Genomic DNA, 22,832 nt, shown 5'->3' with positions numbered 1-22,832 from the left:
AATAAAGAGTGTGCAGTAAAAAATGAGCAGATGCTCATTTTTAACAAAATTTTTAACAAAATAGTTTAACTTTTAACCAAATAGGTGAAGTTTCAACTAAAATCAAGAACCTTCAACTATAGCAGTTAAATTTTCCACAACAAAAGAAGTTTTTGACTAAAAATGGAAAAAATAAATTTGTAGTAAAAAAATTAGTTATAAAAAAAATGAACTTGCAACATAATAGTATAAATTTCAAGCAAAGAGATTAATTCTGAATGGAGTAAAACAATCGAAAACTAGAATTTTCAATATTTTTTAAAATGATAAAAAAATTCGAATTTCAAGAAAGTGTTCAAAATGTCAACCAAAGAGATGAATTTTCCAATTTTGAACAAATAAAAACTTTTCAGTCAAAAAGTAAAAGAGATTATATTTTTCAACTTTCACGCAAGACAAATTTTCTGTAAAACGCTTGAATTTTCAACAACAAAAAAAGTTAATTTTCACCAAAACAGTTGCATTTTTATTTTAAAAACGGGGATTTTTTGGTCAAAAAAATTAGTTTTCTACAAAAAAGACGAATGTCAAACTAAAAAATATCAATTTTTAACGAAAAATGGAAACGTTACATTTTCACCCAAACAAATTGCAAACAAAAAAATTTTAACAAAATATTTCAAGTTTCTACCCAATAGATGAATTTTCAACTAAAATTATGAGACTTCAACTGGAACAGTTGAATCTTCCGTTACAAAAATTAATTTTCATAAACAAATTATATTTCAACGGAAATGTGTGAATATTTAAAAAAAAAAGATTTTCCAAAAAAGTGGTATATTATAATATAATGGTACATAATTCAGCCAAACATATGAAACGAAAAAACTACTAAATTCAACAAAAAATATTAACTTTTAACAAAATAGTTGAATTTTCAACAAAAAAAAAGATTAATTTTTAACGATAAAGTTTCATTTTTATCAAAAAAAGATGCAATTGCTACTGAAACTGTTGAATTCATTACCAAAAACACAAATTTAAAAAAAATTTGAATCTTCAACAAAGACTGATTTTAGGTAAATTTTTAATACAAAAATATGAATTTTCAAGGCATCGGAAGTCGAATTTTCGATTGAGGTATGGTGAAAAATAAATCTCTAGCAAGAATGTAATTTAAAGGTGGCCGCAAACTTTATTTTCAAAATTCCCAAATTTTTTCTGGACCAATTTTTTATTTTTCTTGACCACTAACATTCAAAGGCCACAATCTTAATCTAATAACACTTCACACAATAGGATCTTTTACAAAATTAATACAACAATTTCAAATTGAAATGTTCAAATTTATTATCCTTTACGGTTATTTCATTCCCCGAATTTTTTATGATTTCCAGGTTTTTTCAGACCTCAAAATTTAAGTCTTTATTTATGTCCTTATTTAAGTCTTACGGACCAATTTAAAACAAACAAAAATTGATTGTATTTGTTTAAAAAAATCGTTATATTTTTAACGTTTCGGCTCTCACTGCGGGTATTCACCAATAAAAAAATCCTTCTCTAAAATTCAAACTGTTTTTCTTTTTATACACAATCAATTAAAAACTCAATTATAATAACGAATTAGAAACATAAAAACTTATTGTTGTTAATCTAAAATCCTTATTATTATGTTGAATATATCATTCTCTGCTTTTTAAGAAAGTGAATTTTCTTATACATTCTAACCTTTTAGCGTATTTTAAATGATACAAACCTCTTGCTTGTGAATTAAAAAAAGAGTGAATTGAATCTTCTTTTATGTATCTTAATAAATGACACTGTAAGTAATTTAAACGATGAGCTAAATCCTCAATATTTTCAATAGAGTTGTTGATTTCACAATTTATTTTGAAAAGTTGGTATAGTTGTTTGAAGTTCTGGTAGAACTTTATAATGCAAATTAGTTCATTTGAATTTATTTGCGTGATTTTGGATACGGACTGGAATTCCTTACGGCACCTTATTAAAAAAGTATCTATCAATGTCCATATCCAAAATCAAACACATAAATTTAAATGAACTGATTTGCATTATAAAGTTTTACCAAAATTTCAAAAAACTATATTGACTTTTCAAAATAAATGATTAAATTGCGAAATTAACAACTCTATTGAATATATTCGGGATTTAACTCATTCTTCAAATTACTTATTATTAAGATATATAAAGAAGATTCAATTCACTCTTTTTTTAATTCACAAGCACGAGGTTTATATTACTTAAAATACGCTAAAAGGTTAGAATGTATAAGAAAATTCACTTTGTTAAAAAGCAGAGAATTAGATATTCAAGATAAGAATAAGGATTTTAGATTAACAACAATAACTTGTTATGTTTCTAATTGGTTATTATAATTTGGTCTTTATTTGATTGTATATAAAAAGAAAAAAACTTTCTATTTTCGAGAAGGAATTTTTTCCTGGTGTAGGCCAGCAGTGGGAGCCGAAACGTTGAAAATATAACGATTTTTCAAAAAACTAAAATAGTTTTTTATTTTAAATTAGACTGTAAGTCCGAAATAATGTAATAATGAAACTTTCTTGAACATTTTGAAATAATATCGACGGTCGGAAAAAGAGGAAAAACGACTGGAGTCTTGCTGCAAAAGTTCGTTTAGATCATTCATATTTTTTCTGACCCAAGGCCTCCATGATAAAAAGGCTTTGAATTCATCAAATCATAATCTAAACATGGATTTTTTCCTATTTATATTATTGAGAAATAAGGGTCTTCCCCATTTTTATCAAAACGTAGATTCAGTTTTAGATATTTATTAAGACTAAAATTGTTCGAATCCTGTGAAAATTAGACCAAAATTCTTACGGGATTACGAAAATTCAAGGAAGAACTTCCAGTATTTTACATTCTATACATCTAGACGAATATACACATATATTCTGAAATATTTTGCTAAATAAGAACAAGATGACTCATTCAATAGCAATAAAATAAAATTACTTGGCTAAATATCGAAGATTCATTTCTATCTTTATTGTAGAATCGTATTCGGGCAATGGAAAATTTACAGGACAAACTCAAGCTTGCAAAACCGGCCTCTCGTGTTTTCCTTCTAAATTGTCATTAACTGCAGAATATCCAGTGCCTCCCTGTAAATCAAAATACAAATTGAGCTACGAAATTTTTGGAAATTTAATTAAAAAACTAGAATACAATTACCAAATTTGCAACCAAAAATTTAATAGCCACCAAACAGTTCCATTTTGAATAAAAAAAAAAGAGGAAATCTCTAACCAAGAAGAGATTAGTTTTCCACAGAAAAAAAATACAAATTTTTAACTACAAAATAGCTATTTTCAACTATAAACGAAAAACGTTATATGTTCAGCTAAAAATGTATTTAAAATTTAAAAAACACTGGTTTTCAACAAGACAGTTAAACTTTCAACTAAAGAGATGAATTTTCAACCTAACTGGTGAAGTTTTAACTGAAAAAGTTTAATTTTCAATTAGAAGAATTGAATTTTCAATAAACACAAAGAGGATTATCAATTAATTACATGATTTTTTATATGAATGATTAAATTTTTATCTACATTATTTTGTAGCAAAAAATTTAATTCTCAAGAAGATAGTCCAAATTTATGCCAAAGAGATGAATTTTCAAATTCAAAAGACAAGTTTTGAACAAATAAAGACTTTGCAGTCAAAAAGGAAAAGAAATTCATTCAAATTTTTAATCCTTCGAACAAAGGACAAATTTTCTGTAAAACAGTTGAATTATCAAGAAAAAAGTCCATTTTCAACAAAACAGTTGCACTGTTATTAAAAAAAGAGGGAATTTTAGCCCCAGAAGATTAGTTTTCTACAAAAAAGCGAATTTCAAACTAAAAAATATTAATTTTCAACGAAAAATGAAAACGTTACATTTTCACCTAAGCAAATTGAATTTAAACAAAAAATAATAATACTGGTACAAAACCTAATACAAACTGAACTACGAAATTCTTGGAAACTAAACAAACTGAGAATAAAACGATAACATTTTGACAACACACTATTTCAATTCGATGCCTGTAATGGCATGAAAATTCTGAAGTATAAAAATCAAATCTTACTCTTTGAAGAGGAATGATATCCTCCTCAGTGATTTTAGAATTATCGAGCGGATTGATCCAGTCCTTTTTCAATATTTTCTCGACGCATTCCATGGTAACGACATCGCCTCTGCAAATATAAATCGAGATAATTTAGAACTTCAAGTATGTAAAATAGAGAACAAATTTTCTCTATCAAGGAAAATTATAAAAAATATTAATATTTGAGAGACTGCAAAAGATTATCAGCCCTCACAGTCCCTATGGGATAAAATATAGGGACCAAAGGGTACTTTTTGTCGCGTTCATAAGGCACTTTTTTCGTGCACAAATAGTACCAACTTCAGGCTAAATTCCTAAGACTTCAAAACAATTGAAGATAAATTCCAGAGAACACAAATGAATTGACAAAGATTACTTTTTTTTTAATTCCATTGATTTCCGTAAAATTGGAATGAGTTTAGTAGAATTTATGGTAAACCAGAAGAATTTGATGAAATTCATAAAAATTGACGGTAATGATCATAGAATTGAGAATCAATTCAATAAAAATTTTTCCAAATTAAAAAGAAAATCCACCGAATTAAAAAAAATTGAGCGAATTTAGAAGGATTCTATTAAATTAAAAAATTTAGAGAATTCCAAATGATTTAAAAGATTTCAGGGTGAATTCCAAAAAAAATGTCAAGCGTCTTCAAATCTTCGAAACCCTACTAATTTCTAATGAAAGAAGTGACTAATAACTACAAAACAACTCAAGTTGAGTTCAAAGGAATTCAAATGAATTGGAAAAAGTTTGAAAAATCGAAAAAATTTAATTGATTAAAATAAAATATGAGTGAATTTACCAAATTCAAGGGAAACGAGCATAATGGGATAAAATTCATTAAAAAATCAAGTCGAATGAAAAAAGCAATCAAGTGAATTGAAAAAAAATATAAAAAAAATGAGAAAATTAATTGAATTTTGTAAGTGTGAAATTACTTTAGAAACATTAAAGAGACTTTGAAATAATTTCATGAAATGCCTAGGAATTTATGGTGAGTTTTAAAGACTTCCAGATAAATTAAAACAAAAAATTAATCATATACTTGAGTAAAATTGAGTGAATTCAAAAGAATTCAAACGGATTTAAAAGAATTAGGGATAGACTAACAAGAATTCAGGATGAATTCGAAATGTATTGCAAAAACAATATTTGAAAATCTCATGAAATCATTGAAACCCTAAGAAATCCCTCGCCTCTTGTAAATAAATGATTTAAAATCTATTAAAATGCCCTAAATCACTGTGAAATTACATGAAATCTGCTGGTGATAAGTTTAAAATCCTAAATAACGCCCAATAATCAAGTTAATGTATAGAATTCCTGAAAATAAAACCAAGAATCCAAGGAAGAAATGTGGACAACCACCATAAAATGCTCCTATTGTAATAAAAAAAGATCTTCCTTTTACAGAAATATTTCCTACACAAAATTGTCTATTGTCACTATTGTAATAAATACAAAAAATTAGAAATCGTTCAAAATTTCCTAAAGAATTTAAAATGATGTGATATCTTTTTAAGAAATTTTCTTTTTTTTATCTTGTAATTTTTTAAAGCCCTTAAAAACGCCTAGGACTATTTTTAAATACCCTCACATATTAAAAATCTTTTAAAATCAAATTAAATTACCGAAAGCAATAAAAAATGTCTTTTTAATCTTTTAAAATAAGCTACAATGCTTTAATCTTTTGAAATCCCTTGAAATTTTTTAAAACTCTTGAAAATTCCAAGGAATTTGCAAAAATACCTTAAAATATATTTCAAATCCTTTGATCTGTTTATCAGCTGATCCTTAATATCAATTTGTTTAAAAACTTTAATAAGGTTTTAACAAAATCTATTGGATTAAGTAAAACTGAATAAATTTAGAAGAATTCAAGTTAATAAAATTTTGTTTAAAAATAATTTCTATGAATGTAAAATAATTTAAGGTTAAATTAAAAAGAATTCAGGGCAAATTCAAAAAAATAATTTCAAATCTTAGAAACCCTACAAATACACCACTTCTCTTAAATAAATTATTTAAAATTCACTACTATGTTATTAAATTCCGTAAAATTCTATGAAACCTGGCTATATTTACAGAAATTCTTGAAAATTTAATAAAATACCACAAGCAAAATTAAATAAATCTTTTTAAATATCATAAAATCTTATATTTCCTGTGAAACCATTCCATATCTTCTGAAATTCTAACAAATTATGTATCCTAAACTATTTTAAACGGTTTAAAATCCCTGCAAATTAATTAAAATAATTCAAAAACTCCTTGAAATCTCTTTAAATCCTTTAAAACTTTAAAAACCTCTTAAAAATTTTATAGAAGTTTTAAAAATACTCAAAAATCTTTAAAACCCGTTCAGAATATTGAAATATATCAAACATTTCTCCAAATCTTTAAAAATACCCCGAATTAAATAGTATTAAAATTTCTATTTGAAATTTTTGCATTAAAGAAGTTTTTAATCGCATAACTTAAATTTAAATATTATTGTTTAAACCCAAAACTTATCACCTAAGGTTCTTTTTTTTTGTTCTATCAAAAATTTTACCTGTATACCTCTATTTTTAATTATAAATGATGTAATCTGAAAAATTTCTTTGTATGGACTTGTTATCAATATTTTTTTAGATGAATCTGTTATTTAATTTACTTAGAATTATTATTTATATCTTAAAAGTTTCAATCAAATATTTTCAATTTTAAATAATTCATTTTTAAAAATATTTACCTACATAAATTGACAAGTTTAAGATATTACATTGAAAATTTAAAAAATGCAGAAAAGAATACAGCAAAAGATTGCTATAATTCCAATGTTTAAAATAGTTTTTTTTCTGAGCTTGAAAAAAGTCTATTCTTGTTTTAGAAAGTTATTAGTAAAATTTGTATATATGTAATTGCTTAAAATAAAAAACTTAATACTGAAATTATGCGGTATTTTCTCAAAAAATTGAATAAAATTAAAAAATAAACCTAGCAAAAACAGTATGGGTTATTATTTGAAAAAGGCAACCTTTTTTTAGAAATCCCTACTTTTAAAACATGGCAAATAAAATATTTTAAGAAACTTCAATTAAATTTAAAAAGTGGAGGGTAATTTTTTCAAAAATACTATAAATTTTTTGTTTAAGTTTAAATATTAAGAGAAATATTCAAAGTACAATGACGGATTATGTCTCACTTTTTAAATAAGAAAAGTTATCTGCTAATTATAAAGAACGGTATGTAAATTAAAAGAAAAATGGTGTCATTCATATTAAATGTACTGGAACATTTTCATTATAATTTGATGAACTTTTGTATATTATATACAGCGTTCTAAAATCATGAATTTTTTTTCTGTAAAACCAATAAGAAATATATCTTGTCACTTTCCTGGAAAATGGACCCATTTTTTTCTCTACAGAAAAGGTAATTAAATGTTTCAACTGAATAAAAGCTTACGTTGTTTTTATAACTGCGCAGGGAACGCTGTTGCTCAAAACATCGTGAGTGATTGGACACATGTATCGAGCGTCTTTGACAATTATCGATCGCTTGTCATCTGGATCTTTCACTTCAGCAAATTTTACTGGAATGAGATCTTTTATTTTCAAAATTTTACCACTGATCGGGCAGTAAACGTTCTTGTCAGGTTTCTGGAGTGTAATTTCTTTCGCTTGTGGAGTTTTTGCGGGAATCCAGAAACTTGGGAGGACCTTGTCCTGTCCATTGCTCATGTTGGAAATTGAAGAACTTGCAACTTCTTGTTTAACCAAGTTTTGTGAAACTATGTTTTTCTCGCCTTTCAGGAATTTTTGCAGTTTTTCCATCTCATCGTTGGCTGTTTTTTCCTGCACTTCATCCTACAGTAAAAGCAAACGATATAAAGAGTATATAAAAAAAAGATAGGGGGCTATTCAAATATTACGGAAGGCATTTTTCGTTAACTGCAATAAATCGAAAAATGAGTTTTTTATGTCGTTGGAATCGTGAAAAAGAGTTACACCTGATTATTAAACAGTGCGTAGAGATTCCCAGGAATAAAATTCAAGGTCTTTTCCAGGTCTACTTTTTTATATTCAATAATCAAATATCCGTTTATTATACATGCAAAGGATGAAATATTTAATTTTATTTATTGGTCAACAATTTCTAAAGAAAAAAGAGTTATAATTAAACAAATTCTTAATTTTTTGCGAACATAAGTAATTAAAATCTTTGTGCAATCTTGAAATTTCGGAGAAAGCTTTTAACATCTTTAAAAATTGATGTGAAATCTTTGAATTCTTTGAAATATTTGTGAAATATTTGGAAATCTTTATGAAATCTGTGAAATATTTCTTTAATCTTTGTTTGTCAAAACTTTTGTGTCCGTTCGAAATCATAAAAATCTTTTGAAATCTTTTCAATTTTTTAAAACTTTTGAAATGTTTTGAGAATTTTTTAATTCTTGATATTTTTAAATCACCATAAATTCTTTTTTTCTAACAAGATGAGAACGCGTTTAAAATCTTTGAAATATTCTAAATTTTAGCGTACTGTACTCTTTTTGAAATATTTTAAATTCTTGAAATCTTTTACGTCCTTATGGATTTTTTAAAATATTTGTCTAATTTTTCGGAAATCTTTTGTATTTGTTTTAAATCATTAAAATATTTAAAATCTGTGTAAAATGTTTTGAAATATTCTAAAAATTTTGTAATTATTTAAAATGTGTGAAATGTTTTGAAATCTGGTGTACTGTGCCTTTTTTGCAATCTACGAAATTCTTGTTTTCTTTTGACAACTCTATGAAATTCTGATAAAACCTTTAAATATTTGTAAAATCTTTTGAAATATTCTAAAAAAAAATTGAAATCGTTGAAAATCTTTGAAATGTTTTGAATTCTGGTGTACTGTACATTTTTTTAAATCTTTGAAATTCTTGTATTCTTTTGAAATCTTTATGAAATCTTTGTTAAATCTTTTGTATTACATTTAATTCATTACAATATTTTAAATCTTTGTGGAATCTTTTGAAAATTTTTTAAGCCCTAATGGATTAGTTCTCAACCCAAGAATTAAATTTAAATTAAAAAGTTAAATTTTCTACCAAAAAGGAGTAATTTTTAACAAAATACATGAATTTTCAACAAATATTTTTATTTCAAATAGAATTTTCAACCTAATAGTTGCATTTTAAACCAAAAGAGTGGATTAGTCACTAAAAAGATTAATATTCTACCCCAAAAGGGAAAGCTTCAACAAAATACAGACATTTTCAAATAAATGGTTGAATTTTCAATTGAAAAAGTTTGAAGTTTAACCAAAAATGAAATAGTTAAATTTTCAGTTTAAAAAAATCAATTTTAAGTAAAACAATACTAATTTTAAATCAAAGAAATTAATTTTTAACCAAACACATACATTTTCAACCAAAACGCTAAATTTTTGACCAAGAAGATTAATTTTCTAGCACAAAAAAGAAGTTTTAACAAAACACAGACATTTGCAACGAAATAGATGAATTTTAACTGAGGAAGATAAATGTTCAACCAAAATTGGAATGGTTAAATTTTCATTTAAAAAAATGCTATCAAAATAACTAAATTTTTAACAAAAGAACAAGATTTTCCAACTCAAATGATGAATAATGAAACAAAAAAAATGAATTTTTAACAAAATAATTCAACTTTTAACTAAGTCAATGAATTTTGAACCAAAAAAGGTGTTCAACCTTGAAAATTTAATCAAATAGTTATATTAGAAGAAAAGTCCTGGGACTAAAGTAAAATTTGCGGGATTGTTTAACTAAGAACTGATTTAAAACCCCTGTAAATTCCAAACTACTCCGTTTTCTTGCCATGAAGTATTCCTCTTAAAAAATCCACAAAACCTCCGAAGTGTAAAGTTATGAAGTGAAATTTGTCATATTACAGGATCAGTACGTAAAGAGAAGCTCAATATTTTAATAGGAATGGAAAAAAGTATCCGCTTGTGCTAAATTTCAAAATGAACATAATGGTTTCATTTTTCTTATTCTTGAACTTTAAAAATATTTTAATCATAGAAAATTCGAATCAAATTCAAATAGTCGAATTTAATTCTACATTGATCAACAGTTCACCCGGAAATGCCTTGAAACTGTATTTTTCATATTTTTTAATCTGACCTCAGAGTACCTATGGGATAAAATATGGGTTCCAAAGAGTACTTTCTGCCATGCTTATAGGGTGCTTTTTTCGCTTCAAAAGGTAACTAATTCAGGATAAATTCGTAAGACTACAAAACAATTCCTTTTAAATTAAAAGTAATGGGAAAGATTTTTAAAAAAAGCAAAAAAGATCCATTGATTTCCGTAAAATTAGAATGAATTTAAAGGAAACTAAAAGAATTTCACCAAATTCATCAAAATTCAAGGTTAATTTAAAAAAGAATTCAAATGAATTGAAAATCATTTAAAAATAAAATAAAAGTCTTAATTGAATTCAGTAGCTTTGAAATACGGTTAGAAAAATGCAAAGGCATTGAAAAGAATTTGGTTAAAAGACTTCAGAATCAATCAAATACATATATGTTTTTGTTTTTTGAAAATTTATTCAAATCCATTGAATTAAGTAGAATTGAGTATATTTAGAAGAATTCAAGTAATTTAAAAACAATTGAGAGAATTAATAAGAATTTAAAGGAATTCAGGACAAATTAAAAAAAGAATTTCAAATCTCCTAAAATGTGTGAAACCCTACTAATTTATAACCAAAATAGACTTCAAATGAATTGGAAATAATTCAAAATCGAAAAAATTGTATTATTTCAGTCAGATTTGAGTGAATTTATTTGAATTTAAGGAATATGAGAAGAATTCGATGAAGTTCATAAAAAAATCAAGCTTAATTAGAAATGCAATCAAGTGAATTGAAAACAACTAAAAAAAAATGAAAAAATTCCTTGACTTGAGTAAGTTTGAAATGAGTTTAGATAAATTAAAGAGAATTTGATTAAATGCCTTAGAATTTAGGGCAAGTTTTAAAGATTTTAAGATGAATTGAACACATTTGTTTTAATCCGTTGACTTGAGCGAATTTAAAAGAATTCAAAAGAATAAATGACAAATTTCGGGGAATCTTTTAAAATATCATTCTATTTATTTCCAATTTTTTAAAAAGAATTCAGGATAAATCAATAAGAATACAGGGTGAATTCCGAAATATAATTTCTAAACTGTTCAAATTTTTAAAGTCTTTAAGTATCTTTAAAATATTATTAAACCTCGTGAAATTCTATGAGATTTGGCGATCTTTTCTGAAATCCTGGAAAACTTATTAAAACACATTGTGATATTTTTTTAAGTCATTAAAATCCTCGGTCAGTCTTATAAAAGCCTGTGAACTCTTTTAAAATATCATAAAACCGTAAAGATCGTGTAAAATCGTTCCATATATTCCGAAATTATAGAAAAAATGTTATGCCAAAATATTTTAAATGCTTTGAGATTTTTTCAAATAAATGAAATTTAAGATTAATCTAGAATATTTCAAAAAATGTATACGTACTTTCTCTTTTTGTTTCTGCTTTTCATATTCTTTCAATTTCCTAGTGTACTCTTTCTTCTTTGTGAGAATATATTCTAAAATTGCCTCTTTGTCAAATAAGTATCCATCCTTTCTGCAATTCAAAAACAGAAAGCCCGCAATTATCACTTTAAAATTAAACAATCTTTTTTTTTTACAAAGCAACAATAAATAAATCTCCGAATACTATAAGTGTAACAATAATTATGAATATTAGCTAAACCTTTTTTTTTTAATTTTGCAAAATGCAATTTCCCAAATGCAAAAGCAGAATAACTGATATTTTATTGTATAATTTCGAATTTCTAGAATCTAGAATAGTGTACAGTACGATAAAGAATCATTTTTATAAATAAATTCAGATAGAAAACTTAAATAAAACTTACGTGATGACAGGAATTCGACAGGGTTGTAATGTCAAGCAACAGCAGTCGAAATTTTTGACAGAATCCTTACCAACTCTTTGCGAGTTTGTTCCGTATCCGGAAGCAGCCGCGTCTTTTTTCTTCTCGTGATACGTATAAACTGCTCCTGCAGTACAATTTCTAGCGTGTCGAGTCATTTTTTAATATCTTTAATCTCATTAACTGAATGCAATACAAAATGTCACTTTATCGCAGTGTTGTTTGTTTGAATCAATTTCCTAACCTCAAAAGTGTCCATTATGGCGTCTTCTTGTTTTCGTTTGTCAGCGCCAATTGATCGGAATTACGTTGTAAACAGTCATAAGAAACTGAATCAGTAAGGCGTTTTTCTACTTTCTAATGATAAACAAGTTTCAACCAGGTCAAACCTGTTAAAAGATCTAAGTTTTCTGTTAGTGAACCTCCATCAATTATGTAAGGATGATTTTCGAAACTTTAGACCCCTTTCTGACATGACATTTTATATTTCTTACTCAATATATGAAAAATATATCAATTTTTTTCTGGGTAAACGAGATTTTAAGGGATTTCAAAAGATTTGAAAAATTGTACAGTCATTTAAGATTATTTTAACAGATTGCAAGAGAGTCTAAGTTATTTAAAAGAGTGTTAAAAAGTTTGTGTTTCAATGAATTGCAAAATTTTTACGGAATTTAACGATAGTTTTCCAAAGTTTTATAGAGATTTTCTGATCTCGATTTTTTAAAAAGATTTATAACAAAAGTTTTAATGTAGTATTTCAAAATATTTTAAGGGTTTAAAGAAATTACCTACTAAAATTGCAGGGAGAATCTCAATTTTTCAAGTGATTTTACATAATTTTTCGGGAATTTAAGGAGCTTAATCAGATTTGCAGAAGTTTCACCAGCTTTCATACCCAAGGATTGCGACGGATTTTGCGGTATTTTAAGGAATTAAGAATGATTTTCAAAGGTTTTTATGAGGCTTGTCAGTATTTTCACGTTTTTTGAAGGATACTGAAATGTTTTTACGATTTTTGAAGGATATCGGGGGATTATCATTTTATATATATAAAGATGTGTGGATGACTCTTCAGGATAGTGCAGCCAATCCTATTTGAAACAGGTCGGGCGGATCTACTTCAGGCAGGCAATCCCCCCCCCCCCTTTGTTTGAGAAAAAAGAATGCGATGAGCAAAAAAAAAAGAACAAGAGCGATTATAAAAATGAGAACAATGATGATACATTTCTACGTGAAAACACATTTATTTACTCAGGCACTTGTGTAGCAAATAAATTCTTGAAATACGTCAATATCACGCCAAAATTTCAAAAATCAAAACAAAAGACTTTCTTCTAGCTTAATTTTTAAATAAATAATTGATAATAATTTTTCTATACAATAAGGAATCAGCAATCTGAATAGAAAAAGGCATAAGAGATCAAATTACATTGCTAATAATTTAAAATCAAAACTCTAATATACTATTTCGCATAAATATTAAACACTCAAATTGTTAGGACTTGAATGACTTATTTTTATCAGTTATTCAAAAATTACTTAAGTGGTGGGAGAATGGATAGGGAATATCTTAAATATTACTCAATTAATTCATTGTCTTTTTACACATTTTTGAAAAACTTTCAATGTTTTTAAAACATCAGGGAACAGCGTTTATTTATTATTTAGTTTTTATTATTATAATATTGTAAAATATGGAAATCGGAATAAGAGAAATGTTTCACTCTCTCGAAAGCGATCTGAAAATCTAAAAATAATTTAAATTAATGTTATAGGTTGAAAAATTATGTATTTATTTGAGCACATGGCTGGCCTGGTGATAAGTTAGACAAATTTGTATTGGATTTATAAAAATATGTTCAAGGAAAATTTATTAATTAATCTTTTTCTACGATATATTTGTTGTAATCAACCAAATTAATCAGGATACGTTCTTGCATTACTTATAATTGGCAATTTGAAAAAAATGATTAGTTATTTAACTCTGATCTACTTTTTCTCCAAATGGAATTTTTTGTACCCGGTTTATTTATGCTTTTGGTTTAGTTTTTTCTTTCTTTTTAGGGAAAAGTTGCAATTTTTATTTAATCCCAATGATTAAGGTCTCATTTTATTCTTCAAAGGATTCTCTAAATTTCGATTTGGGTTGATTTTATTTATTTTTTAAATTGAGAAATCATACAGTTTTTATTGTTATAAACAACCATAGTTTAAATTTTAATTAACACCGCTCAAATAAAGTTGTAGAGAATCCTTCAAAGAATAAAATGAGGCCTTGATCATCAGGATTAAATAAAAATTGTAACTTTTCCCTAAAGAGAAAGAAAAAACTAAATCTTTATAAAGTACTGTTATTTATATTACCTGAATTTTTTTCTTCTAAATTGTGCTTCGAAGCCTCCATCAAGATTTATATAAATTAATAATGGAACTTTTTTGTCAATGTTATAAATATTTTTAAAAATAGGCAACTTTTGAGATTGATTGTACGTAGTGTACAACCTTAATGCTATTCAAAATATTTAGATGCACTTTAATTTATTGTGAGGGATTTTAAAAGATTTTGAAAGATTGTCAATTATTATGGAAAGATTTAAAAAATTTTATAAGATCCTGTAAGATTTTAAAATTTTTAATGGCATTTCAAGGATTTTAAACAATTTTCCGAGGTGTCAAGGTATTTTCACGGATTTCATGTGATACTAAAGCTTTTTTTCTCATGATTTGAATATGATGTCTAAGATTTGAAAGGAAAGATGTTCCAAAAGATTTCTATGAATTTTAAAACATTTTAAGAGGTGATGATTTAAGGGTGATAGTTAAATTCGACTTTGAATTTTTTTATAGGTACGGTACTGGCTCAATATATATTTTTTCGGAAGGATTTGCGAACGAAAAAAAGAAAACTTGCCGAATATCCGGGGTTTTGCGAGATCCTTGGATTAATAAAATGTTGAAAAATCAAAACATTTGTTGAGGAAATGATTATTTTCACGACAAGTATGAATGTTGCGAAAGATAGAAATCAGCGGGTAGCAGACGACAGCAGTTGAGCGGTTAGAATCGTTGCAAATTTATTTTTTTACTCACAAGACATACACAGGGCATGTCAATTTTGTCTGTATTTTTTTCCATTTCGCAACGTATTGCGTAAAATTTAGGACCACCATCATCAAGACGTGGCTCTTTGAAAACCTGGTATATCTCGAGAATTCTTCTATTATGTCAGAATTGTGAGTAAACAAATAAATTTGCAAACGGTTCTAACCGTTCAAATGCTGTCGTCTGCTAGCCGCTGATTTCTATCTTTCGCAAAATTCATATTTTTCGTGAAAATAATCATTTCCTCCACAAATTTTTTGATTTTTCAACATTTTATTGATCCGAGGATCTTGGAAAACCCCGGATGTTCGACAAGTTTTCTTTCTTTCGTTCGCAAAACCTTCGGAAAAAATATATATTTAGTCAGTATCGCACCTATCCAAAAATTTTAAGTTGGATTTAACCAGCACCCTTAATGAATTTGGAAAGGGTGTCAATAAATTTCAACATATATGACACAATTTCAAGACATTTTATAATATTATAAAAGATTTTAAGGAATTTCGATTAATTTTAATGAGATTTCAAACACTTTAAGGGATCTTGTACGATTTCGAAATATTTCACAGAATTTCATGGATATTAACTAATTCTCAAATATTTCTACAGGAATTTGAAAATTGGTATGTGATTTCGCGGATTTTCAGTTTTCCAAGGGGTTTAATGAATTTCTATGGGGTTTTAAACAATTATGTACGATATCGACCGAATTCAAAGAATTAAAAAAAATCTCACACAATTGAAAACATTTTAAGGGATTGACAACATTTTCCAAAGAATTGTATTAAATATGACATAATTGAAAAGAAATGATTGTGTAATAGTGTAAAAAGTAATTTCTGCAACCAAAACAAATGTTAATTAGAATATCCAAAATGATAAGATTTTATAGACTCCCCATGAAAAATGCCTTACATAATTAATGGGGATTACTTTGTCAACAAATTTTAAAAGTGCCTTAAAAAAACATTAAACAGTGGTTTATTTCGCAAAAATATATCCTGACAAAGTCATGAATAGTAATTACAAGTGGAACCGTGATGTGAAGTTGGTGGAAGGCGTTTGATGCAAAGCAAAAAAAGGAAGCATAGGTTCGTTAAAAAAGACATTTTTATTTAAAAAAATATTTATAGTAGTAACAATATTTTATACAATTGATCAGTGATAATATCTACAAACACAATTCTTAAAAAGCTTTACATTTACATCGTCTACATTCAAAATAATTTACATTTTAATGCTTAATGTTAAATCTTAACCTTTTTTTTAGGAGTCATGGAAATTTTACGGATTATTGTTAAAAGAAATATAATTTTTGCAAGTCAAACAATCACTTTTTTTAAAGTCACTTTTAAGCAGCGTCTTCAAAATTTGATCACTTTTTACACAAATTAATTCTAAATTTTTTCTAATTTGCTTTCTTGCATTGGCAAACATTTTTAGGCTTGCAGCATTTGAAACTTCAGCTTTAAATGTAACAATTTCAATATTAATTTAAATTTATTAATTTTCAGCTTTATGCGTTTCCTACTTTCTGATCGACTAAATTTGATAAATGTCAACGAGTACAAATTTCAATTAAAAAAGGTCATTTTTATTTAAAAAGTGATTTATGACCGAATCCATTTTAAGTCATGCAGGTATCTCAATTTTTAAAAATAAGAAAACAAATGTTCTTAAACACCGCGTCTTTCACCGGAAATTTTCAGTAATAATAGATTCTAACATAGTATAACTACCACAAATTTCCCATTTGTTTCTTTTTCAAGAGGAAAACAATTGCTTTTGATTTATTTTCAAAATCTTTCCTTTTTTGCAGTTTTTGAGATATTAATTGTTTTCCAATTCGTCAAGTTTTTTACGCTTCTGAAACCGATGAGAAAAGGAAAGAAATAGTCAAAAATGGCAAAGCTATTTCGATTTTTTTAAAAACTAAAACACTAAATGTTCTCAAAATAGCTACCTTTTTTGCGTTGAAATTTTCAGGAGATATAGATAATATATAATTTTGTACGTATCGTATCATTATGATAAAAAAAAACAATAATTTTCTGATTTAAAGTAATAAATAACAGTAAAATACAATAAATGCGAGGACAGTAAGAAAAAATAGAATTTTGCTTCCGTAAACGTCTAAATACATCCCAGGTTTAAAAAGTATGGCGAGTTGACTATATTACCTATTACCTCTGGACATTTTCTATTCATTCTTCGTTTTTCTTATAAAAATTGATTTCAAATCGTAGATTTCAAATTATTTATGTCTTACGGTCCAATCGTAAATCGAAAAAATAAATATGAGTCAAAAACACATGTTCTTCGAAACTCAATATTTATTTAATAGATTTAATTCTTATAAAAAACTTTAAAATCTGAAAAATTGCAAAATAAGCAAGGTTTAAAATAAAATCAACAGACAAAATTAATTTAAAAACGGACAGACTGTGCATGCTGAAGTCACAGAATCATTTACGGGCAAAATATATTGTTTTTCAAGGGACTGGACATAATTTGATTAAAAATTAAAATTCGCATTTTTCGCAATAACGAGAAGAGATACGAAAAAAGTCAAAAAGAAAAGTGGTTCTGCTTGAAAACTTATGAAAAAAGTTTTTCTCTATCTTGCGTTTTTTTTTTAAATTTTTACTAAAATATGAATAAAGTCGGTTATAATTGTATTTTTCTTAAAACAATAAAATTGTTTGAAATTGTTGTAGATTTACACATTAATTTTTTTACAAAATATTGGAAATTGCATTGCTGAAAAAAGACAGTTATGTTCGTATCAAGAAAAAAGTTAAAATATCAATATTGTTTTAGATACTATGATACTTTAAAATAAAACTTCGACACATTTTTTATAAACAGCGTCACCAAGTTTAAAACTTGTAATAATCATAAATCAGTCAACAAAATTTGTTTGTCAAATCGGAAAAATATTGATCTATCAATTAATATTGAACACTAATTGGTAAATATTAAACTTGAATTTAATTCGGCAAAAAATGTTTTGTTTTCTTCTCAAAAATACAAAAATACCAAATGAAAAAATGTATGTTAATTAGACTGTATTAGAGCCTTTATTCTACTTATAAAAATTTTAGAGAAAAAAGATGAGGTTTTTGAGAAAAATTTTTTTTTTTTCATTTTCCAAAAATAGAAGTAACTTCACTATTTTTTATCATTTTAATTTTTTTTTGTGAAATTTAAAGAAAGAGAAAACTGAAAGAAGAAAAATAATAATAGCGTATGCATTGAAAAAATGGCACGATTTTTGATAAAAAATGAGCAAACCCATTTTACTCTTTAAATGTAAAAACGTTGCTATATTAATTTTAAAAAATGTATCCTAATTTTCCAAGTAAAAAATATATTTCAAACATTAGGGTGGTCCTTATTATTAGTTACAAAAAAAAAATAAAGTACCCACAAAACATGGGAAGAGAACTACATGCGATGCTTAAAATAACTTCTAAGTCAAAAAATAAAACGTTGAAAAATCACAAAATGACAGCCATGTAAATGGACCCGAAAAGGCTATTTCCTAAATTTATTAACAGAGGCAAAATAAAATATTTGGCTTCTGAAATTACTTAATAATTTTTAAAAATCTCAAATTTGAAAAAGATTTTGAAAAATTTGTTTTAATTCAAAATTCAAAAAGGGACATTACTACAGTTTTCAACGATATTTTTTGCCACTTTATCTTTTTAAAAAATTTTGTTTTCGAGCATTATGTTATAGTTTCTGAATTAAAATTTCATCTTCTGATAAACTTTAACTGTAGTAATAAGATTTTTTTCATTTTTATTTGGTTGCCATTTTTCTCTCTCAATATTTTGCACTGTTTAAATTATCAAGTAGTTTCGGAAGCCAAGCAGTTTTAAATGGGAAACATTAAAAATGAAAAATTTTCTGCCCCGGAATGTTGAAACTTGAACGTATCCGAACTGCATTTAAAACTGAAAAGAATTTAATCACTTCACAATTTATGATTTTAAAATTGATGATTATACTTTCAAAAATACAACAAATTCAATTTTAATTGCAAAATTAAAACATATAGAAAGGAGAAATTAAAAATTTAGCATTCAACATAAAAATTTAGAACTTTCTTTAGAATTACTATTCATCCTTGAAATTTTGCAATTAAATATTTTTAATCTGAAATGATTTATTTGTTTCAATCTCAAACTAAACATTGGATAATTTAAAGCTATTATATTTAAAATTCGAGAATATGATACAAAACGAGTTTGCCGTAATATGATTCCAATTTAAAAAATTGTGCAATATAAAGCATCTCAATTTGAAATTTGAAATTGCTTTATATTTACATCTAAAATTATTAAATTCAAAACTAGCAGTTCTCTAATTATGACTTTTGAAATAATTAATAGAAGATTTTTCTGACATTTGTAATATTTGAATTTAAAACTACAATATTGTGAACTTTAAAATTCGAAACCTCTAAAATTTAGAGAGATTTTAAAGACGATAAATGTACTATTAATAAGTATCATATGAAAAATATTACAAAATTAGAAAACGCGCGAATCATAAAACATGGGTAATCTCCCGGAGTAATGATTCTTTTCTGACATACAAAGTTTCAAAGTATTTCGTTAAAAACTGCATGAAAAATTTATTTTTTGGAGTTTTTAATAAGCAGCCATTTTGTATTTTTTCAAAATTTTGGTGACCCTTTGTTAATAAATTGAATTAGAATTTTTAGGCCCATATTGTGATTTTTCGGAACTTTCAGCTTTTGACTATGAGATAATTGAAAAAGTTTCCAGATTTTCCATTGTTGTACTTTCCTTTTTTAGGCATACGAACAAATTCCGCCGTTGGAAGTAAACAAATTCAAAAAAAAATTTATTCTCTAAATAAGGACCTGCTGGCCTGAATGATTTAAAACGGATTCGGTCTTATATTCTTTAAAAAAACAACACTTTATACAAATTGATCGACTGGAATCCCCAGTTAGAAAAGTATTTCCAGAGCTTGAAAATGATCATAATAATCTTTAATTGTCGCTATTAGATGAGCTATGTTTACGTTTTTTTTCTTTCCTGTGTTTGGACTTCTTTTCCTTCTTTTTCTTCTTTCGCTTCTTCTTCTTCTCTTCTTCAGAAGAACCTTCAGAATCGGAGGAATCACTACCCTCTGAAGTCTCGTGTTTGCGTGATTTCTTCTTCTTTCTTTTCTTTTTTTTCTTCTTTTTAGTCTCTTTCAACTTTTGCTTCAGCTCTTTATCACGTAAGTCTGTCAAAGGTGTAGTGTAAATTTCGTCGCTGTCGGAACTTGTACTGCTAACATCCAAAACAATTTCTTTGTTCGGGTCGACTTTGATAAAGTTACGGCATTGATAGGTTAGGTGACCGGCATATCCACATTTTTTGCATGCTGGCCTCACTTGTTCTTTTGCCTGTGGTATCAGTCTTGAAGCAAACTCTGAATCCATTTTTCTGCAAAGAATATTGCATGTAAACAATCTGGGAAAAAGTTTAGGTTAGTTTTTAAGGCTTTCTACTGAAGGTTGTCTTATTTTTGGGCAAAGCATGAATGTCGATGCAAAGTTAATAGAATGTAAATGAATTTACGCGTTTATTTTCTTGAAATATTCCTAAAAGATCAGAATAATTAATTGAAAAGCTGTTTTCATGCGTTATAGGCAGAAAGAGGTTAGAAAAGTGAAACCTCGTATTTAACCTTTCAATCGTACACTGATTTTTAGATTACCTTAAATTAATGAAGTACGTGAGAATAGGAACTTCTGGCGGTAATTTTGAGCTTATGTACACGTTTAAACAAAAAAATATGCATAAATTACAGTATTTTTATCTTAACATTAAGGTTAGTTTGTGTTCAGTTTGTTTTCTCTTCTTTTTTTTTGGTTTGGTGTTTCGAGTTTCAACTTGTTTCGATTCCTCGAGTTTCGATAAATCGAATTTCAAAAAAATTTCAGAACGATTCCGCACGATTTCCAACAAAAAAATATTTTAAATGCGTTAGAATACCTTTAGAAAGAGTAAAAATATATACAAATAGATATAAATATACCACATATTACATATTTCAAAAAGATAAAGAAAATGTTACAATAATTTAAAATATTTCACAACGATTCAAAATATTAAAATGATTTTGCAAAGATTAAAAATATTGGAAAATATTCAAGAAATCTTTCATGTATCGAAAACTGTTTCAAAACATTTGGAAGATTTTTAAGTATTTTGCACCGATTTGATATATTCCAAAATATTTTTAACATTCCAAGAGAATAATCAAATTTCATTGTCATTTCAGAAAGATTGTAAATATTTTGAAATGATATACAAACATTTAAATTATTTAAAAAAAGATTTGAAAGGATTTCAAACTATTTCAGAGATTTAAAACCTTGCAAAAGATTTCACAAAATTTTTTTAAAATGTTAAAAAGAATTTAAATATTTGAGATTGAAAATATTTCAGAAAGATGAAAGAAATTTCGCAAAGAATGAAAATATTAATTATTGGGGCCCATGACAATCATAATAAAAGAATAGTTAATGAAAGAGGGTTCTTTGCGCGAAAAATTATTTGTGTTAATCTAACCTCAAAACTATTTTGAGACCACAATGATTGATTCATTGATAAGACTTTAATTGTTAACGCTTCAAGTTTTAATTCTACGGTTTTTAATATTTTCAATCAGAAAGCACTTATAATTATCACGTTTTCTGTATAGTTATAAAATATAAAGGTTCGAAACAATATTATTTAACATGCTTTCAATTTGAATACATTTTTCAAATTTGTACACTATATTCCACTATTGTTCATATTAACTAAGTAAATTATTTAAATTTGTATTGTTACGTACCTTGGACAATTTATTAATGAAATAGTTTCGAAAATAATCATTTGAAATGAGCACAAGTTCCCTTATTTTCTATTTTGACTGCCTGTCACAAGATTTAAATTTAATCAACAAGGATTGTACACGCCGCGCCACATAACACCACAAATTGAAATTAACTCTACCTTTTAAAGCAACTAACACCCTATCTATCTTCTGTTTTTCTCAGAGCTGCCAAATCGTGGATGAAATTTACCCCCATCATCCCTATCGTTTGAGAGCCGAAAAACAGAAGGTGCATGATTACCACTGCGAGTTCGTGTCTAAGCCGAAAAAGCACGATTCGACTTCGGTTTTCTGCTGTACGATGATTGCCGATCTGAAAGCTTCGGAAGACTTCGGTGGTCTTCTATTTATATTTTGATCCCCATTTGAAAGAAATGGAAGAAATTGGCGAATTTAATGTTTCGCGTGATTCTTCATTTCAAGCATGAGTCGATTTTGGGGTTATGTTTTTCAGGTGTATATAGTATAAATATTATTACTATTATATAAATTATTAATGTTAATATTATAATAATAAAATATAACATTAATTTCAATCAGTAGTTGACTAACTTTTAATAGATATAGTTAAAATTTCAACAAAAACAATTAGTTTTCTGCAAAAAAATTTGAATAAAATACAAAATTTTTTTTAAATTTGTTAAATTTATTTTAAACAAAATATTTAAAATTTAAACAAAAAGTTAAATTTTTATCCAAAAGGCTGAATTGTATATGAAAAAAGGCATTATTAATAAAATACGTGAACTTT

At 26.3% G+C, this 22,832-nt stretch overlaps 2 protein-coding genes and 1 long non-coding RNA gene across 3 annotated transcripts in view; 1 reads left to right on the top strand and 2 right to left on the bottom strand.

Moving 5' to 3' along the window:
• Positions 1-2,780: 2,780 nt before the first annotated feature.
• LOC117176012 (nitric oxide synthase-interacting protein homolog) lies at positions 2,781-12,410 on the bottom strand. The gene is made up of 5 exons (XM_033365958.1): positions 12,047-12,410; positions 11,643-11,754; positions 7,573-7,973; positions 4,098-4,206; positions 2,781-3,128 (listed from the first exon to the last, which is right to left on the bottom strand). The coding sequence occupies exons 1-5, from the start codon at positions 12,220-12,222 to the stop codon at positions 3,057-3,059; spliced, it is 870 nt and encodes a 289-aa protein (XP_033221849.1). The 5' UTR covers positions 12,223-12,410; the 3' UTR covers positions 2,781-3,056.
• Positions 12,411-12,440: 30 nt separating this feature from the next.
• Positions 12,441-22,832, top strand: part of LOC117176014 — a 63,871-nt gene continuing 53,479 nt past the window's right edge. The window contains exons 1-2 of the long non-coding RNA XR_004467564.1: positions 12,441-12,499; positions 16,124-16,260. This is a non-coding gene — a long non-coding RNA (uncharacterized LOC117176014). The remainder of the gene's footprint in view (positions 12,500-16,123; positions 16,261-22,832) is intronic.
• LOC117176013 (protein SREK1IP1-like) lies at positions 19,834-21,043 on the bottom strand. Its single transcript, XM_033365959.1, has 2 exons — positions 20,915-21,043; positions 19,834-20,640 (listed from the first exon to the last, which is right to left on the bottom strand). The coding sequence occupies exon 2, from the start codon at positions 20,634-20,636 to the stop codon at positions 20,199-20,201; it is 438 nt and encodes a 145-aa protein (XP_033221850.1). The 5' UTR covers positions 20,637-20,640; positions 20,915-21,043; the 3' UTR covers positions 19,834-20,198.

This window comes from Belonocnema kinseyi, chromosome 7 (assembly GCF_010883055.1).
Source record: "Belonocnema kinseyi isolate 2016_QV_RU_SX_M_011 chromosome 7, B_treatae_v1, whole genome shotgun sequence".
Lineage (NCBI taxonomy): Eukaryota > Metazoa > Arthropoda > Insecta > Hymenoptera > Cynipidae > Belonocnema > Belonocnema kinseyi.
Note: the sequence above shows the minus strand (reverse complement) of the source record. Positions and strands in the feature narration are given on the sequence as shown.